Source organism: Euprymna scolopes, chromosome 10 (genome assembly GCF_053919585.1).
Source record: "Euprymna scolopes isolate OS-2025 chromosome 10, ASM5391958v1, whole genome shotgun sequence".
Taxonomy (NCBI): domain Eukaryota; kingdom Metazoa; phylum Mollusca; class Cephalopoda; order Sepiida; family Sepiolidae; genus Euprymna; species Euprymna scolopes.
In genome coordinates this window covers 120,497,069-120,519,674 of record NC_136491.1, presented here as the reverse complement: position 1 = coordinate 120,519,674, position 22,606 = coordinate 120,497,069, and the positions used below count along the sequence as shown (strand labels likewise).

The window sequence follows — 22,606 nt, the reverse complement described above, 5'->3', positions numbered from 1 at the left end:
TCGTCGGATATAGCCACGCTTTCTTTCCCGGAAATGGAAAAACATTTATCAGAAAATGAAGCTAAATATGCAGAATAGTGAAAGACATGGAAACAAGTTGAATTTCTGACGCAATTTATAAATAAGAAAAAAAAATAGAAAGTTCGTTGTCTATTTTCAAAAGGATCTATTTACGTAAGTCACGACTGATTAAGAATATAGGCCGAAGCCGGAGTGGATGCTGCAAACACGCGGGAGGTGGATGGGATGATGAAGGCGTTAAACCGCGTAAATATACGGCCTAATCACGTTGACGTATTGCTTCCTGATACATTGCCCAAGTAGAGGTGACGTTGGGTACTAAATAGGCGATCAATTTTTCGAATACTAGATGTTGCATGTGGGAAGGCTCTCTGCATTATCTCAAAATTGTTTCTGGTCGTCTTGTGCTTCTCATCGATAGAACACTCCATGTCGATGCTCTTACCACGATGTGATTTTGAAAATCAAGGCTGCTTTATCTGATAAACGCTTTCATTCCAAAATTAATTTTATGACTTGGAAGTGGTGAAAAAATCAGAGAGTGGAGGGTCAGGAGATTACAACTCCCAAATTTCTTTCTTGGGCCGCAATTTATTAAATAGAATAGAAAGTTCAGCATGGGCTTACTTTTGACGGCCTTATAACTATCGGTGTCTTTATTTTGTCCTTTAGTCCTCACAATCCAATAGTAATGCTTCCGACAAAGAATGAAAAATTGCTGTTTTCTGGGTCAAAATCTATCAAGATTTATCTTTGGCTAGTTTTTTACTTTGAAGTAGGATTTCTTAGTTTCTTAATTCAAATGGCTTCATGCCTTGTCTGGAGCGATTTCTCATCTTTTTTCCTCGTCCGGACTCCTAGACATATTTCCTCTGCTGCTAACATCCTTTATCTCTTCTGACTTTAAGCACTATGTTCCCGAGCTTCATTTTTAGATAGAGTTAAACTGCTCGTAGACTTTCGGCAGCCAGCGAACTTCCCTGGGTCCTTCTATTACCTATTAACGAAGATGGCTAATAAAGTTGCTTTAAGGGTTTTTAGTTCTCTCTCACTGCAAGAACTTAGACACAAGGGTCGTAAAGTGGAATTGAGAGAAGTCAGCCCTCCAGATGAGGGGTACTCTGACCTGCAAAAAGTGCATGAGAGGCTCCGTCGGCATTTCCCGGTAAGTGTGCCACAAGCGATTAACACCTTCTCAAAAAGAGAAGGCAAGACCGTGAAGGATGGACCTTCTGGAACTGTACAGCACTAAACTACCACCGCAAAATCAACAGAGACCGGATCATTACAGGAATAGTCTAACCTCTATTGATTTTGAGTGTAAAGTTGCTTTAGATATTAGAATGGGGCATATTATTTAGATTATTCAGACTTACTGTTCTCATCTTGGGTGTTATTTTTTTCTTTTCACAACATTTGGGTCGATGTAACCTCCGACCTTCTTCAAGTGTATCTTTTCAAACTCGGTAATCTTTCTGACAAACTCATTTATCTTTCTGTCAAACTCGGAAATTTTTCTATCAAACTCGGGAATCTTTTTGTCGAACTCATTTATCTTTCTGTTGATCTCTGGAATCTGCACGTTATTTCAAAATGAACCCTATATTTAATCCACGGGACAGATGTTCTCGTTCCGTCGGCCATGACCGGTTAGAAGTCCTAAGTAATTCGCAGTCTTAGTTTTAGTGTCGCCCGCAATGAGAATTGAACTTTCAACCTCTAGAAGAGTGTAACTTACAATCAAATTAACCAAATACGTTATCCATTGCGCCATGAGTGTGAGAAAAAAATTAGTAGGGGAAAAAAAGGGAATTGTCCACTAGATTTCTAAGTCGGTGTTGTACTTTGTCGAGGCAGGAAAGATATGGTAACAGAATTCCATTTTAGGACGTATTTGGTTTTTCTACAGCGGGAGAATTGCATCAAGAGTGAGCAACCTTCTGGAGCGGTAGAATGATCCAACTATTTTTTTTTTGCCTTAGTGCATTATTATATAAGTGAGGTTTAATTTCATCTTTTTATTTTTTTAATGAAGATTTCACTCACATTTCTACTTGATGCCTATAATTTTATTTATTTGCAGGTTTCGATGCCCAACTGGCGATCGGCATTAGCATTGGCGTCGCCCTATTTGCTATCCTTTTCTGCGGCACCCTTTTCGTTGAATGGAGAAACAAGTGGACGAAGAATGTGCAGAATAATGGTCGCGCCACGAAAGGTCCATCGAAAGCTAAAGATGCTGAGGTCACCGAGCGCTTGGGTGAGCAGGTGGCCCAGTCACCTGCAGGACTGAGTACGCCCACCACCACAACAACTATTACCAACGCAAGCACTATAGGCTACAGTACCAACACTAACACCGCCAAGAGTGCCGGTTCAGGAGATGCGCCACCCATTCTTTCGGCCTTGCTGTGACGTTTTTTTTTCGTCTACGCTGAATGATACTCTTGATTTTATTATAAGAATTTTGTTAATTATTAATATTATAACTATTATCATTGTTTATTGGTTTTAATTTTGGAATAGATGCCGTATCGATTTTGTTTTTGTTTTAAATAATATTTTAAAGTAAAATAAAGTTTTTTTAATAACATTACAATCGACGAAACATTTCATACACGATTATACACTATATATATATATATATATATATATATATATATATGTTAGATTTTGGTTCATTTTACTATTATAGCAGGTTGTAGCGGAAGTTCTGTCCATATTTAAAAGCACAATTAAACGTGAAAAAACATACATTTATCCTTCTCTATAACCTGTTTCCTTCTGTTACATAACAAAAGTTGCAGCTTGGATGGCGAGAATGATTAACTGATTAGGCTTAAAACGATTGACCTCGGCGAGTAAACGGAAGTGAGGGAATCGCATGATTTCTAGAAAAAGAGAATTATACCTATTTGCATGTGAACACTCAGACTAGACCGTAACGATGAAAGTCGTTGTCCCCAGAAATGTAAGTGGGATTAAGACGAGTGCATAATGTAAACTCTCTCTCTCTCTCTCTCTCTCTCTCTCTCTCTCTCTCTCTCTCTCTCTCTCTCTCTGCATATATATAGTCACTTCCGGTTACAAAATAGACGAATATAGGCTGAAGAGAGTTTGCTAAGGATATCTTAAACGGTCCTAACTATCGGGCTTGAAACCGACGGTACCAATGACTTGTCTCATCTAACAACTTTCTGTACACAAAATATAAATACGCTCTTATATTTCGGATTTTCCTTTTAATTGAGCACTCTGCTGGATTTCTTTTTCCAAAAAAAACTAACCATAGTCATATATATATATATATATATATATATATATATATATATATATATATATATATATATATATATATATCTGCACCAACACACAGGTGAAAGTATCTCTTTGATTCTCTGTAATTGTTCACTCTGTCTAAATAATACATTTTTAATTTGAAATAACTCTCGGTGGATGTGTGAAGTTGATGAAACAATTATGACAATGTGAAGTTGCCAACCGGTGTTTAAAAATATATATACACGCCACAGAGGACCGCTATAAAACACATCTATGAGTAAGCCTTTAAATATCACGTTCATATAATTATTCATGTTTTTCTTTTCAGTCCAAACGCTAACTTATTTTTGATTACACCTCTTGGGATACTTCCATGAAAAAAAAATGCTAATCCGTTGGTGCGATATCTTCAGAATATAGTGAATAATACATAATTCTTCAGGAATATTTTTCTAGGGAATATTTAGTCTAAGTGCCGGATGAGGTCTAGCGTTATCACAATGAAGGATGCTAAGCCAAAGATCTCCTAGAAAAATGGGGAAGGATGCTGTAAACATTATCGATTAAATGAATATGGTATTGTAATTGGTTTTGTTATATTTGACTTTTAAAAACTGTCCGAACTTTCGTTACAACCAGATTTAATCATCGTAATAAAGACACTGGTCATCACTGATTTTTAAATACATATTAATATAAATGAAAATAAGTTTCTTATCCAGAATTCCTCTTATTTTAAAGATCGAAAATAAAAATAAAAAATCTGTATGATGTATCTACCCGTGATGAAACGAAAATATCATGTTCCAAAAATTACGCAAATTCATCAAGTGGTTTTATTTTTTATTAAAAAAAAAAAACATTTTAAGGGATTAATTGGAATTCGTAAGCATTACAACATAAATATTGCACGGTTAAATTATTGAGTTATCTCCCTTTGTTTTTTATATTTTCAAAATGGCGCAGAAGACAGCTGCTTTTTTGTTACTTATCATATTTAATTTTTTATTTGAAAATAAAACTGAATAATTTACGTAATTTGGGGGTATTTTATTTTCGTTTTGTCATAGTTAAGTACATCATAGAGATTTTCTTTTCTTCTTTTTTTAATATGGGGGAAATTCTGGACTAGACCCGCAAATTATTAGATGGGTAAGAATACGAGTGTTCGTTTTTCTGTCATCTTATAATAATAAATTGAACCTCCATTAAAAAAAAAAAACACAAAAACTTGTCTTTTTTTTTTGTAATAATCGTCGTCAAATGCTACATCGGTAAAAAAAAAAATGTGAAATAATTTCTTTTGTTTTGTTTTGCTTTTATTTGTTTTGTTTTTTTAATTATGTTTGTTTTGTTTTGCAATATGTCTCAAATAAGCCTACACCCTATATATATATATATATATATATATATATATATATATATATATATATATATATATATATATATATATATATATATATATATATCCCACTGATCCCGCCCTAAAATAAACTGCTTAAAATTTTGCACGCGGTTAGCGCTAAAATAAACAATCGGATAAACAGACAAACATATACAAATTACAGCTTCACTTGAACTTTTCAGCTTCTTAAGAAAACGTTTTGAGCGGTTGCAGATATCAGTTTTAGAGTCATTTCAAAAAAAAAAACAACTGACATTTTCTAATACCATTAAATGCAATGCCATAGAAAAGATTTTTTCTACAATCCGCCATGAAGAGTGAAGAACTTAAATATTCAAAAATAAAAATGAGAAAAGTATTACTCGTCCAATAAATTAACTTTTATTGATTAATTTATATTTAATTTGATTTGTAACCCAGCATACTAATGTTTTCTATCCCTGTTGCTTTTTATAAAGATGATATATATATATATATATATATATATATATATATATATATATATATATATATGTATGTTATACAAATATGTGTATGTATCGAATACGTTCAAATGTATTGAAATAAAAAATATTTTTAAAAGTGCTCAGAAACATATGTAGAGCTAATTATAATTGAACTTATATAAACATTGGAACAACCCTGTGCGGATTAATCTACGTTTCGATGATGTTAATTGCCTTGTCAGGGATTCAACAATTTATTTAATGACTTATTTCACTGATTTATTTAACAAGTTATTAACATCGTAAAAATGGAGATTAATTCGCGTACGGTTTTTCTGAATATATGTAATTTTACTTATATATATATGTGTGTGTGTGTGTGTGTGTGTGTGTGTGTGTGTGTGTGTGTGTGTGTGTGTGTGTGTGTGTGTGTGTGTGTGTGTGTGTGATTCAACTATATTTATGTTTAAGGTGTAAATCCAGTGACTCCTTACAGTGTTTATAAAAAAGTGCTCAATAATAAATAGAGCCATATATTAAGTATTAAACTTTTCATTTGCTACATATTTTCAAACATGTTTCAGTCAAAGTTGTAAATCAGTAAGACTTTCTCAGTTTCAAGTGGATGCGAGAATGAAAATCAAAACGAAACATGTCTGCAAATATGTAAGCAAAATACTTTTGTATAAATAAAAGCTTTATACATAATAAATATATACACGTATATAAATAGGTAAGTAGGTATTTCATATGCAATGCTGTTTGCAAGACGATAAAGGTCAGAGCGGTGGAAGAAGAAATAAATGAAAATAAGTTTTTTAAAATGCATACCGTTGTATATAATTTGGAAGAATGGAAAAAATATTTGTTTATGTTTCGAGTATAACACTCCTTTTCAAAAGTACAGGCCGTTGGTTGCTGAAAAATGTCTAAACATGAAATTACATTTGAATATGTGTTTGCAGGAGATCTTAAGTAAGCGAAAACTTTATGGAAAATTGAGAAATAAATAGATTTTTTTTTCAAAATAATATTACTTTTTCTTATCTTTCTGTACTTATTTTTATTCATTTCATTTTTTATCACTCTGGCTTCTATTGTATTGCAAAGAATCTGACATAGTATTATTATTATGAAAATATAATTAAAACTAGTGAAACGTTTTTACTAGTATAAAAATGGAGTTTAATGTGTGTGGGTATATATATATACACACATATACGAATATATACATGTATACTGGTAATGTTTTATTAATGCTGCTTTTAAAAACTGTTTGAACATTCACAGATAATGAATTTTGATTTATTATAAGTCCTTTTTTTAAATTGATGACTGATCAATAAAAATTGTAATTTTATTTAACTTTTATTTTATCACCAATTTTTTGTTATATATATTTAACGATGTATGTTTCAGTATGTATACATATTTTCTCTTTTCATTCTTATGTAGTTAAATTCTGTTTTAAAATTGAAGACTTTTGCGAAATCGGCTTATGCAAGTGCTAAGTCTATTTCTATTTAATTTCTTCATTCTTATATAATGAATACTTATTCTTAGTCTATTACTATTCAACAACTTTAGTTAAGGCCTTTTTTTTTCATCCTTATATAAATGAATTCTCTTTTATCATTATAAACTTTTTAGAAGTTGGATTATGTAGTTGCTAAGTCTGCGATAGGTTAAAGTTAATATATTTTTTTCCTTCCTTTTTTATTTTTATTTTTGCATTTTTTTTTTATTCAAGGCTTCTTTAGACTATATATATATATATATATATATATATATATATATATATATATATATATATATATATATATATATATATATATATATATATATATATATTAGTGTTGGGATGATTAATCGAAATCAGGAATCGGAAAAATTTATTAATTTTAAATTACCAGTAAAACTAAAATGTGTAAATTATCAACAAAAAGTGCATTTTTTCTGCCTGATAAAACCTATGCATATTAAACGTGTGTGTGTTTTTTTTTGTTTTTTTTTGCGGTAATTGGAAATGAATAACAACTTTATAATTTAATATTTAGAGCTTTATAAAGAATTGAATTTGGTAATTGTATTAAAATCCAGAATTTGGTACGGAATTGGTAATTGTATCGGAATCGGGAAAAATATTGGAATTGTCTCATCATTAATATTAAACTGTACATGGAAAAATACATTATATATATATATATATATATATATATATATATATATATATATATTATGTATTTTCCATGTACATGTACATATATATATATATATATATATATATATATATAGTCATCCACAGACAGACTGCTTTGCTGTATCACAGCTCTTCAGTGCGACTAGACTAGCAACTATCTCGATCAAGGATTGAAACTTGACCACATAGGCAGCAGTCAACGCTTCTAACTGCTACGCTATTTGGCTGCTGCTAAATGGTATGCAAAATTATAATGATTATTGTCCAACGCTTTAGCTCTATTTGTTTAAACAAAGAGCATTGCTTTTAAATACTAGCGGCAACATTAATTACATTATGTAAGTCTTAAAAATACAATTTATATTAGCCATCGACAAGAACGCTATCAACAGAAACAGTTCCTATTGTAAACAGTAGAGAGACACTATCTTAAGACTAATATACGACCTCCAAGGATTTGAAGCGTGAAACATTCGTTGATCCTAATTCAATCATGAGCAACGTTGGATCTCTCTGGTAATCTATTATATAAGAAGCAGTTTGGGTGTGGGAGGGGGGGGCTTAAAGTTGGAAACTAAACTGCAATGTTATCATTACTCAAAATGTCCATTTAGAGAAGTATTTTTTCACTTTTTCACGAGACACACAAAATGAGGAGAGAGAGACTTGTATTCTATTAACTAATTAGTTAATTACATTATTATAGGTGGACACGGCGAACAGAAATTGAGGGAGGGTATTTCGCTTTTGGCGATTATCAAAGTTTTCCTTTCAGCGATTACAGAATTATTAGCGATCAGTCTCGAATCGTTATATAGTTATAACTGGTCTCTAGCGTTCGTTTTTTTTTTCTTTCTTTTTTTTTGTCAGTCTCGATATCCGTGACGTTGTGCGTCATCTCAGCCGAAGTCGCTTTGTTTTTATCCTACTTTAACTTATTTCATCTAAACTAACGTTACATGGGTTCATTTCCTGCCATCAAAGTTCGTGTCACTTCGCCTGTACGTAGTTTGATTCTTGTCAAGAGTAATACTAGCTGATGTTATCTACCTGACGTAAGGCCATCCATTATGTAACAAAGCAAGACACACGGACAGACATAACATGGACACATCTTTTTTCGTAATATTAATTGGTATGGGGATCACTAGAAATAACATTACTTAAGTAGGAAGGGCAACTTTTAAATCGAAATGTGTCCCGGCGAATTGTGACATCTTAAGTGTGTGCGACACGAAATTATGCCTCACCTAACACACTTCGTATCTGGAGCTGGCTCAGTTCTGATGAGCAAAATGTGTCTACCAACGACGACCAATATGCATAGAATTTGCATATAATTTGCATATAACGCAGGAAATTGTTTTCCTTGATTTGTTTTGTTTTTTATATAAAACCATGCATGTTTACTTAAAGTATTTTTATAGTAGAGTTTATTTTTATGATTTGATCGCGATATTCTCATGACGCTGCCCGAGTGCGAATATAGTGCTGCTCGAAAATAATTGCAAATATAGTCCCATCGATAATCTTTGCCTTGAAAGAAAAGTTCCAAATAACATTTTAGACTGAGTAATAAAAACTGTTATCGCGGTGGTGTATATATTTAGAAAAATAAATACACTTTGTTGACACAGCATTTCTTTACAGAGCGGAAATCGCTTTAACTCGTTTTTATTTAATTATTTAAGTCTTAAAAATATCAATAAAAATATTTTTTTAATGTTTAAATTTTTTTTAAATATATCCTTCACTGGAATATTTTTTGTTTAATCATGTTTTTGTCTTGTGAAACGAATAAAATCAACTTTTGAAAAAGTACATTTCGTTATTTACGTTCTAATATATGTTGGAGACAGGACGGTCTGCAGTGAGATAGACGATCCCGTCTCCATGTGTAATATGGTGAATGGATGTATTTAATGGTAGAGGAATTGAAAAGACAAAAGGTCGCATAATGAAGACGAAAATATGCCGTTATATATCAACGAAACAAATGCAATTTTATTGCATAAATATACAGGAAGCAGTGATAGGAAGTGATAGGAAGAATAAGAGTTCAGTGAAAGATGAGTAACGTTACTTGCGGTTGATTGGCTAGTCAGGAACGCGGTGGTGGCTCATGGCTCCACCGGAGCGGTGTTTGTCACATCTTGACTGGTCGAGCGTTCAGGGGAAAAGAGAGTGAAATATGAGAAACAGGAAGTGACGTAGCTAGGTCGCTCTTCTGAGTTAAAGGGAGACAATCGAGTAAGGCTGAGAGTTTTTCAACTCCCACAATACTCCCTTCCTAGTTAGCTGGAAGCTAGAGAAAAGAAAATTGGAGAAAAATTTGCATATATATGTGTGCATGTGTGTGTGTGTGTCCACTGTATAGAGAACGAGAGAGATTTTTTTATTAGGTAGAAGGATGTAAAGATAGTGTTCAGACGTTAAATAATATCAGGAAAAAGTGTTCAAATTTGTACAACTGTGGGATGGTCATAGGAATGGCGTTATGAGTTTGAGTGCAAGTGTTGCGGTCATAGACTGTATTGCCACGGAATCTATGAAGCGTGCGCAAGGGTCAGCACGATGGGTTGAAGTTGGTTCGCGTTGGTCGCGAATGAGTCGACTTCACGCTTACGGTCACAAGTGAGTCTGCGAGGAAATTTGTCCGTCCGTAGAGAGTGGTATCAACGTTGTTCAGGTGCTCGGGCGTACTCAGTGAGTCGGTACGGTCTGAACGTCCAGGATGAGTGTATCAGTGTGCATGATACAGCTTACTCATGTTAGCTGGAGAACTTCGGTGAGGTGAGGTGAATCGTTGTGAAATTCAGAAGTGTACAGCGTTTGGTGAACATCTTTGTGTGGGTTGTCGCGTTTGTTGCTAAAAACGGTTGATATCATGTGAAGTGTTGCTGGAAAGGGTTGATATGCCGTGGAGAGGCTTGATGCGCGTAACATGACACTGGAGAGGCTTGTTGTCGCTTTTTCCTTTCCATAATTGTGGAAAACTGGAGTTGAATTAGCGTGAGAGTTGCTATTTGAGTTTTGCAGTGGGTTTGTTGCCACACGTTCTCCATGATGAAATCGAAAGCTGAAATAATTTTTTTATATTCGCACATGCCAAAAAAAAATATTTCGGTAAAGTGAAGAAGGTTTAAAGTTTTGATACGTAGCTAAAACGCGCGTGTAACGGAATGTTTTAAGACTTCATCGTCCACAGCAAAAGCCATATATAAAACGCGTGCGTGATGGTATGTTTGTTAGACTTCGTCATCCACAGCAAAATTCATACATAGTTTCTGGCGTTGAAAATACGTGGAAAACACGTTGAAATTGCTCTTGAAGTTGTTAGGAATCTCGTTCAAATAAGGAAGTAATTTTCGTTCGTTGTAGCAGTCGATGCATGTCTCTGGAGTTACGTCTGTGCTACAGTGTAACGTTCGTTCGTTTCAGGTGCTCGTTACATGTGCGTAATCATGTCTCTTCGTGCGAAGTGTTTCTCGGCTGAGGTAAACAAGAACTGGTCCTCGGAAAATAGTTTTGTTGAACAAGTTGATTATTAAGAATGAAGGCAAAAGGAAATTTTTACCTTTCAGGTTCTCGAGGTTATATTTTGCTTCGATTATGACGGAGAACAGAATAAAAAAGTTTAAGTTAAATGACGCGAAAAGAACGTCTAAGAATATTTCCGGGAGCGCGTTATATTCAGGACGTCATTAAAATTATATTCTCGATTGGGTTATAACGGGAATGTGAATCGTTTGCGAGAAAAATCGAAATGTTCGTGAAAATAGTAGTCCGTTGGTATCGTCGAAATTTTAACAGACATTGTTGTTCAAAAATACGGTTGGTCATAAAAATGTGAAGAGAATAAAATGTATATTTTTTATATGTGCGTGAATATAGATAAAACTTATTGTTCTCTTTTATTATTATTATAATTATTTAGGCTGCGACGAAAAAAAGTTTTTTTCAGAAGGTGGTTTGTTTACATTTAGTTGTCCACGAGTAGTAAGAAAAAAAGATTGCGGACGATAGATAATTGACGCATGTGTGTTTAGAAGTAAAATTGAAAATGCAACGAAAAAGTTTTTTTCTCCTTTTTTTTTTGGAAATTGTGTTTTTTGTTTTGTTTTTTCTTTCTTTTTTGAGTATATTTCGCTGATTATTTAAAGATATAACGGTATGTTTCATTGCGACAGTGAGAACGTTTTAAACGTTTTTGGGAACAAAGATTGTTCAGCGTTCGTTAGGTCACCATTTGAAGAAATATCACGTCGGCGGTCTACCAGATGTTGGAGACAGGACGGTCTGCAGTGAGATAGACGATCCCGTCTCCATGTGTGATATGGTGAATGGATGTATTTAATGATAGAGGAATTGAAAAGACAAAAGGTTGCATAATAAAGACGAAAATATGCCGTTATATATCAACGAAACAAATGCAATTTTATTGCATAAATATACCAGAAACAGTGATAGGAAGTGATAGGAAGAATAAGAGTTCAGTGAAAGATGAGTAACGTTACTTGCGGTTGACTGGCTAGTCAGGGACGCGGTGGTGGCTCATGGCTCCACCGGAGCGGTGTTTGTCACATCTTGACTGGTCGAGCGTTCAGGGGAAAAGAGGGTGAAATATGAGAAACGGGAAGTGACGTAGCTAGGTCGCTCTTCTGAGTTAAAGGGGGGCAATCGAGTAAGGCTGAGAGTTTTTCAACTCCCACATATATTTCAATTTTTTTAGGAACCTAACCGATAAATACGTCTACTGACACCAGATGGTGTCTTTATATAATTATGTAGAAGATGTAACCGTTAATTTACTTATTTGAGTGTTCTAACGGTTGATACATCGATTTCTATAGCTGACAAACTAACAAATATTGACAGATGAAAAAAATTTCTTTTTTATACAAATATTACTTGCTACATATGTGCACATATGTTTCAGCTATGATTTCTTCTGAAGTCAAACATCATCAGGCCTTAGGCCACTAGTCTCAACCGTTTTGAGATGCGATATCACAGCAGCACAATCATTATATATATATATATATATATATATATATATATATATATATATATATATATATATATATATATATATACTAGCAGAAGTGCTCGTCGTTGACTGGGTTCAAAAACTGCCTACAGAAAATGGACTATGATTGATGAAAGTATGATAGGTTATGAAAAGGAGGGGGCTGTAAAGAGATAGGTTTTGATACTCCAAAATTTTACCCTAAGAAAAATATGATGGAAGTAAAGATAATTTTCGTGAAAATATATTTTTTATATCAACTTTGTTTCCATTCGTGGCCAAGAGTGATCAATAAGATGATGTTTCCTTACAAAGAGAAAATGTTATACATATAATAATATAAATATACAAGAAATAAAGTTACTTTTATGGTAGAAAAGTTCATTGGTTTACATTTATAACTAGTTTGTAAAAAAAGAAATTCTTTTTAATTCACGAACCGGTTTAGAAAAATCAAAATGGCAGCGACTTGTAAATGGAGAGTCCCGTTTTCAATTTGAAGGAGAGGCGCCTGAGCATTCTGTATTAACAATTTAAGAGAGTTCCGTCAACGTAAGAAATATTTATAAACATATTTTAATGTTTTCCTTATTTTGTTTTTGAGGAATATTCGAATATGGCATGTGTAGTTTATATAAAAATTCATTTAAGTAGTTATCGCCTCAAATTTCGTTTTAATTTCGGTTCGCTGAAATTATTTCAAGTAAAGAGCATTAAAAACTATTTCAAAGCAAAAAAAAACATGGACTGAACTTTTATTGACTATGGTAACATTTATTTCTTGTATATTTATTTTTTCGAGTAGTCGTTTTTTGGCTTTTTGGCTAAACACTGTTACTAAATAATATCGACGAAATATTGAAAAAAAAAAGAAACAAAAACAGTTTTGAAAAATAATGAAGCTTTACTTACTTTAGTAAAATAATCCGAAACAGCAAAATGGGATATTAAAAAAGTAAACACGTAATTACTTTAGTTTTTTAAGAAAAGAATCGATATAAATATGAATGAGAAGAAAATGGCGCCTTTTTCAAGCAGAACAGCTTCGTTTAAGTTTTACAGTATTGAACGGTGTAGTATTGCGCCGTTGAATTCAGGGTTGTACTATTGTAATGTAAAGAACACGCAGAAAGGGTGACACTGACATAAAAAGCTTAAACAGATATATAAATAAAAATAAAAAGGTTATGTAAATATTTTTTAAAAGACACGTAATCAAGTGAGCAGGATTGTTTCCTTCTTTTGACACAATAACAAGTAATGTTCTTATTTTTTATTATTTATCTATTTATCTATTTTCGAAAGATTGCCACGTGCAAGTGGAGAAGAGAAAAAAAACAGAGTTATGCAAAATTTGTGTCGAGAATTGTCTAAAGTTCCGACTTTTTTGGGCTTTCACTTTAATAAGAACGTGAATTTATGAGGTGAATTTATTCGACACAATATGATTCAACTAAAAAAGATAAATAAAAGCTAACGTGAATTAAGATTAAAGTTAAGGTGTTATTGTGGACCCTCACCCCTTTTAAAAATCCTTGTTAAACTTTGTGACATATTTACATTCTATGGAGGGTCAGGCGCCAACGAACACCCAATAATTTTATTATACCATATTTCTTCAAACTGAAACATAATTATCAAAGTATACTTACGAAAATAGATATGAAAAGTCTTTGTTAAAGTTTGTGCCATATTTCCATGGAGTACAGACACGAACGCAGACCCCACAATTTTATTATACCATCTCTATTTAAGTTGAAACATACTTATCAAAGTATTCTTATGTATATCTATATCAAAAACCCTTGTAAAGATTTGTTTTTCAATTTTTATTTCCATACTTTGGGGGCCAGGCGCGAACACACACCACAAATTTTATGAACCACCCTTCTGCCAGATCAAACATACTTATTACTGATGCTCGATACATCTTCTATCATTATATGTAATCAGTTTTTTTTAAATAGTCAACCATATAGGAGCCTATTCGTAACCACACACACACACACACACACATACACACACACAGACGTTCAGCTTTATATCATACACATATATATACATGTATACACATATATATACGTATATACACGTATACTAATATAAACATGTATGCACATATATATATATATATGCACATATATATACATATATGCACATATATATAGTTATATATATACATATATACACACACATATATATATGCATGCATGTATGCATATATATGCACATATATATATACAGGCATATGCATATATATGTAATATATATACATACATATGTACATATATATACATATATATATACATACATATATATATGTACATACATATATACATATATAAGTACATATATATGTGTGTGTGTGTGTGTGTGCGTGCGTGTGTGTGTGTGGAGAAAGGGAGAAAGGCGAGAACAAGACAATGCAACATTTCAAAACTATGATAGAAGTAAATATTTTTTTTATATATTCATAACAACCAGACCTTCACAACATTCATTTATGAATAAGAAATTCCTAGTTATAGATTCCCAAATAAATCGTGAAACTTTCCATTTGTCTCAAAAACTAGGCCAGGCTAATGGTATCCATAATATAAAACCAATCGATTATGCTGAATAGCAGTGCTAGTATGCATAGGTCAATGGATGCTAAGACATTACTACACTACCCCAACAAAAAAGGAGATAACGCCTGTGAGGAGTGTATTATGATCTCAGAACATATACTGCATTACTTCTCATCCGAAAATGAAAAAGATAATTCCTAGTAGGATTGTATAGTTACGAACGAACATATATTACATGATTTCCCACACAGAGGGGGTGGTAATTCTGGGAAGCATGGGCACATGACAATAGAACATATACTATACTATCCTCTCGTTGAATATAGCATTGAAATATAGCGCATTATTTACTGAAATAGTATAGGAAACTGAATTGAGAATTAAAGGACAATACAATAATGTAATTAACAGAAGTAATTGCTTAACTTCGGCTTCAGACAGACAGATACCAAATGTTTAGTAGTATGAAACTACACTAGCAATAACGCGTAAGCGTAGAGTATAAATAAATGACATCTGAAGATTCGTGGCATTTATCTCTATCTATATAGACTTATATGTATATGTTTATTATTTCTATGTAAAGGATTCTCTGTAAAACATTATGAATTTAGGAACATAATTTCTAGACATAAATGCGGTAAATATGGATATACATTCGTTTGGTGCTTATTCAAACTTGCACTTTTATTGAAAATTTTAAGTAAAGATAATGCAGAAATGTATTTATGATCTACGTACGTGTCACGGAACGAAGGTGGCATATTCCAAAAATCGCGTGATTTGATCAAGTAGTTTTTGTTTTCAATTAAGGAAATCAAATTGTATGACTTGCTCGATATAACAGAAATCAGTCGCTATATATGGTTACCTCCCCTTTAACAACCTCTCCAGAACAAATATCTCATCAATGGCTGCTTTAAAAAAAGCATCAAATTATTCAATAATCGTAAAGTTTGATTTTCTTAAATAAAAAAAACTACTTGATGAATTTTTGTGATTTTGGAATATAACATCGTCATGTTGCGACAAGTGGCTACAACATAATTTCTTTTTCTTTTTTTTTTTTGTTAAATAAGTACGATTCTAAATAAGCACTATTGGTTTGATTTAGTTTTATGGAAAAAGTAAAGAGGGAGTGGAATGCGGATACTTCTTTTTTTTAAATATTTTCAATAGTTATTAGTAGGGCTAGGACAACAGCATATTCTTTTCCTTGTTTTGACTCTCGAGTGTGTATCCATTGATATTTTATATGTTTTTATTTAGAGTGATGTAGTTTTCTGTTGATTGACTGTGCCTGTGTCGGATATCTACTCGAGAGTCAAAACAATAAAAAGAATAATTTCTTGTCATAATCCTAGTTATTAGATATCAATTAATAAATATTCACCAAATTCCAGTGTCTTTGGAGTATTTTAAAGTGTGTTTAAGAGACACAGTAGAAGTTATTTTATTAAATAGGCCTCCAAGAGAAAAAAAAAAGATATGAAGAAACCAATCACAGGTAATATGAATTTGAACAAATACATTGAGGACATAGCCAATGGGGCTGAAAGGAAGGTGGGCTCCTTCTACCATGCTAGAAAATTACTCACACCTGAGAGTATCCTATATCTGTACAAAGTCACCATTCGCGCATGCATGGAGTATCGTTGCCAGATCTGGGCTGGTTGATCTATCTTTTTTATCTCCTCCACTTGAAATGGGTCCCAAAAAAAGAGTATCCAATCTAATAGATCCTGCGCTATCGACCAAGCTCCAATCTCTATCTCATCGCCGCAATTTTGCATCCCCGTGACTGTTTTACAAGTACTTTAAGGGAATATGTTTTGATGAACTCATAGCACTGTTACTCCCTCGGCGTACATACTCTCGACAAACCCATCACAGCAAAATTCCACCCATTCACTGTTAAGTTCCCTAGATGCTGGAAGCCTTCTACTCTAATATTTTCTTCCTTCGAATTGATAGACTTTTGCATTCTCTTCTTGTTTCCTGCTTCTTGACTATACTAACATGAAGAAATTTAAATGTAATGCGAATAAAATCTCTCTCTCTCTCTCTCTCTCTCTCTCTCTCTCTCTCTCTCTCTCTCTCCTCAATTCCCCATATAATCCATTGTAGACACTTAGTAGTCCCTTGCGGTTAAATAGCAATACGCCTTTTTATATTAAAAATTATTCAAAAAGAATTCTTTTGTATTTCAAATTGTTCACTTACAAAAGGAATCAGAACAGACAAATTTTAGTACGTGAAAGATTTCACCAATTTTCCAAAATTTTCGTTTCACAACCCTAAAAATCCTATGGACTTAAAACGATCAGATTAATTAAAACATCGGTTATATATAACTTTTAAGATTTTTAATGTTTTCTATTTTAAAATATGCGTTTCGTTTTCTATTGTATGCGTGTCTACTTGAACAGACACACACACACATACATATTTCAGAGACTACCATGTTCTCATTTCAATGTATCTGCCTTATGAAAGTCTTTCAAAAATCCAAACAAATCACCAGCGTCTCACAAACTAAAAAAAAATCGATTTGCTTTTCATTTTGTGGTCGCGGATGATTTGTTTGAATTTTTAAAAGCATTTTTAAAGACAGATTCATAACAATAAAACCATGTGACGTCTCCTGAAATATGTAGCATGTAGTTTTTTTTTAATAACTTATTTATATTTTAGTTCTCACATTTGCGATTGAGCACTTTATTGTTTTCCTTTCAACCCATCACTTTGGACGACAGAAAATAGAATAAATATCCTTTACTAGACTAATATCACTAAACCAGAAAGCAACATGATCTGAATATAAACTGAAATATTTGCTTAAAAAACAAGCGAGACGTTTTTAAGATAATATCTCATATACTGGGTCTTCCTCAAAACCATTTATATCACTGCTAATAACAAAAGGTACAATCAAACAACGTTGCTGCTTAGACAAACCTTGTGGGTCGCAGACCGGAAGTCGTAGACTCGAGTTTCGCTATCCTTTTGAATTATCAGTAGAATATATCCAAACTCAGGATTCGAAACCCAAGTCACTTGCACTCTCACCTCGCATGCAAGTGATTCGGGTTTCGAATCATGAATTCAGATATGTCATAATGATGATCCAAAATGAGGGCGAAACGAGCCTACGACTTCCGCTCTACAGATTTCGTGGTTTGTGTGAGCTGTGAAGTATGTATTTGGCTGTTGACATAGTTATATATATCATCTCACATTCAAAAAGTCATGCAGATGCGCACAAACACACACACACGCAAATATATATATATATATATATATATATATATATATATATATATATATATATATATATATAATATATATATATATATATATATATATATATAGTCTTGGAAGTTTTAACCTTGAAAACTATATAAAAAAATTATTTATTTTTTTAGTCCTTCGTTTGAAAATTATTTTTCGGTAAATCATTTAAGTTCCTGCAATCGCTGAATCAACTTGCTTTACGAACTCGCAATGGTCCAAAGTTTTCAGGGATCATCCATTGTTTAATATGAAACACTGTTTCGTTGATATATATATATATATATATATATATATATATATATATATATATATATATATATATATATATATATATATATGTCATTATGGACAACGTCAAAAAAGGATTGCTACCGCTATTTTAAAATATATTAACATAGTAAGCATATTTATATAAGTATGTGTTTAAATAAATATATATATACATACATATATATATATACATATAATAAGTATAAAAATGTGTTTTATAAGTGCATGATTGCGACAATGTATTTTAAATGGACAAATTAAGATAAGAAAAGTTTGCAATAATATAATCAATGCCTTTTAATGAAGATGTTTTTTTTTAATATTTGATTAAAATATATGCAAAAATAATTTATTTAAAATGCTATGGCGTTTCTTTATGAACACACTGCTATGAAAAGAGTTGGGTTTTTTTTTCTTCTTCTTCTTTTTCAGTTATGTAGTCACCAGGGTTGTGGGGGTCGGAGTCAAAGTCGTCGAGCTCGTAAAAATGTTTGAAGTCGGTTTTTAATTACTTCAATCTTCGCAGAATCAACACACTGTCTTGATATCTGCAATTTATTTTTAATATAAAGAATCGGAAGGATATTTTGGTAATATTAGGATTCTGAATTTTGGAATCCAATAAATCAAAATCGGATCTCGCATCTTTCGATTTAGCAACCCTGATAAGCATAACCTTGGTTTACTTTTAAAATCTCGAGGAAAATGGTTACTGAGTGTACAGTAGTCAATTGGAAAATGTCACAGTAATCGTTAGTAGTAGAAATTTAGTAAATTGGATTATTTAAGGGGATGACTCATCAAGAACTTGTTTACGTTGGACTTGAAGACGACCATATTGTAGTCAGTTGGAAAGCTGGAGTTCAACAAGCGGGCAGTTCTAAGAAAGAAACTTTGTTCATGGAATCTACGTTTAGGTTTAGGCGCGGATAAAGATTGGGGAAAATTATTGATAGTAGTTTCAGCTAGACGAGTGCTTTTTATGAAAGTCAAGACAAGAGGGACAATAGATTGGAGCTCAGACAAGCACTTCCCATGAAAATAATGATAAATCAGAGACAGGCTCGCAACGTCTTTTCTGTGGGAAAGAGGTTGCAGAGAGAGAAAAGGGCATCTCCTACTAGGATATTACGTCTATTCTGAACTCTGTCAAGGCAGGATAAGCTGTTTCTAGCAGCTCCTGCCTAGATGTGGCAACAATACTCCATCCTTGGGCATACTTAACTCTTATACAGGTAGAGAATTGCATCAGCAGTGAGATATCTACTGGGTTGTAGAACGACCCCACCATTGTTCCAGCTGCCTTGGCAACGGATTTGATGTACGTGTTCCATCTCAGATTAAGAGTAAAGATCAGACCTAGAAGCTTGTCAAAACATGACCCCCCCCCCAAGACGAGAGCCATTCATTTCAATTGATGCCAGACGGTGATCAGAGCGTTGATGGTGGAAAGATATAAGCTTGGTTTTAGATGCATTAAAAGTAACAAGCCAACTCTTTCCCCATTGCACCACATGATCAATATCAGAGGAGAGAGAATCAGAGTGAACTTGGTTATTTACGACGTTTGTAGTGTTGCCATAGATGGTAGTATCTTTAGCATAAATGTCTACAAATGATCTAAGGATGTGATTTGGTAAATCATTGATGTAGATCAGGAAAAGAATTGGGATTAGGATGGACCCTTGAGGCACTCCAGCATTAATACTGTGAGCTTCTTATTTCTGACCATCAACCACTACTCTTATAAAACTATCAGAGATAAATTATTTAATAATTGAAAAGATATTTCCAGCTATATTGTAGCTGGAGATTTTGTGGAGTGGACATTTATGTCATGCCCTTTCAAAGGCCTTTGATATGTCGAGGACAATTTCCCTAGCAAGGAAGCCTCCGTCATGAGATTCGCTAATCCTATGATATATAACAGTTAGGACATCTACTGTAGATCTAGCAGAACGGAAATCATCTTGCGTGTCACTGAGGAGGTTATTTTGCTGAGGTGGTTGACTATTCCTCTATTTAATACAGATTCCAGCAACTTACTCCTGATGCTCAGGAAACTGATTGGTCTGTATTGAGAAGGAGATAACCGATCACCTAAACACGGGACATACTGATGAGGTTTTCCAAGGTGCTGGAAAGAAATTCTCCTTAAGACAACGCTTAAACAGCTTTGTAAGTATGGGAGCTAGTTTTGGTTGAAGCTTTTTGAGCACTATAATAGGAATGCCATCAAGGCCAGTTGCTTTACTGGAATCGAAGTTTTTGATTAACTTGGAAACATCATGCAAAGATATTTTTATGTCGCATATCGTGCTTTCAGACACAAGAGGTAATACGGGGATTTGGCGGTACTGATCGCCTAGGGTAAAATTAGCTGCAAGGTTTTTGACGAAGAGTTTGGCTTTGTCTGATGCTGACAAGATTATCTCAAGTCTATTGATGATGATTAGGATAGAGCACACACTTCTATTCAGGACCCTGTTTGTTGTTATTATTATTGGCTCACATGGAGATTTCACACAGGTCATCATAGGTCTGATTGAAAACCTGTGGTGTTCCCTGAAAGTTGAGTGACAACAAGTCTCCCCAGACGTCTAGCACTCTCCACCTCCTTTGCATTTGCAAATAGATTTGCGTTATCGCAACAACCGCTCGCCATTGATTTCTCACTGACAGCAGTCATTGGTCTGTACTGGAATTTGAGTGGCACTAAGCCTCCCCAAGGTCCCAGTTTTTTTTGCGTTTGTCCAGCGGAGATCTGGTCAACGCTCTCTCCTAACCCTAACCTCTCTCCTTAACCCTTCTCAGCTATTTGGTTTCACACTTTTTATGGGGAGAACGGTGATGGAGCAATGGGAGGAGATGCGTGATGGGGATGTAGAACTTGTTTATATGCAGCTTCATTCTTCTTCATTCCCTGTAAAGCTTCTTCATGTTTTGTCTCTGCAGCAGTTTGTCTAGCTCACGCATGTGGTTCATGTGTATTATTCTCCGCATTCAAGGGTTTTCCTTAATATTTCAGCCGTTTTCATTATCGTTAGTTGTTGTATTTTTGCAGTCATTCCTCTGATTTCAATTTCTCCCATTCCTTTTTCAAAGTTTTTCGGAATTGTTCCTAGTGCTCCTACTATTATTGGTACTATTTTGATTTTCTTCATCACTCTCTGGCTAGCTCTGTGTATTTGCTCCGTTTCTCCTTTCATACTCACCTTGTGGTTAGCTGGGACAGCAAAGTCTATGATTTGACAGGATTTTTCTTTCTTGTTAATTATTACGACATCTGGTCTTCTTGCTTGGATGGGTTTGTCCGTCTGTATGTCCATGTCCCATAGGATTTTGTGTTTTTCATTTTCGAGTACTGTTGCGAGTTTATGCTTGTACCATTTGTCTGTACGTTCAAAATGCAGCCGTTTGTACAATTCCCAGTTGGTCGTGCCTGTTTTTGTATTCCTTTTGAGTCAGTTTGCTGCATTCACTTATTATTATTATTATTATTATTATTATTATTATTATTATTATTATTATTATTATTATTATCATTATTACTATTATTATTATTATCATTATTATTATTATTATTATTATTATTATTATTATCATTATTATTATTATCATTATTATTATTACCATTATTATTATTATTATTATCATTATTATTATTATTACCATTATTATTATTATCATTATAATTATTATTATAATTATTATTATTATTATTATTATTATTATCATTATTATTATTATTATCATTATTAATGTTATCATTATTATTATTATTATCATTATTATTATTATTATTATTATTATCATTATTATTATTACTATTATTATTATCATTATTATTATTATCATTATTATTATTATTTTTATTATCATTATTATTATTATTATTATTATTATTATTATCATTATTATTATTATTATCATTATTATTATTATTATTATTATTATCATTATAATTATTATTATTATCATTATTATTATTATTATTATTATTATCATTATTATTATTATCATTATTATTAGTATTATTATTATTATTATCATTATTATTATTATTATTATTATCATTATTATTATTAT

The 22,606-nt window shown here is 32.7% G+C and overlaps 1 protein-coding gene across 1 annotated transcript in view; it reads left to right on the top strand.

Moving 5' to 3' along the window:
- Positions 1-9,175, top strand: part of LOC145286258 (low-density lipoprotein receptor-related protein 12-like) — a 925,334-nt gene extending 916,159 nt beyond the window's left edge. Inside the window, exon 7 of the mRNA XM_080135079.1 lies at positions 2,105-9,175. Coding sequence (XP_079991205.1) covers positions 2,105-2,436 — 332 coding nt within the window. The 3' untranslated portion in view covers positions 2,437-9,175. The remainder of the gene's footprint in view (positions 1-2,104) is intronic.
- The last annotated feature ends 13,431 nt before the right edge of the window (positions 9,176-22,606 follow it).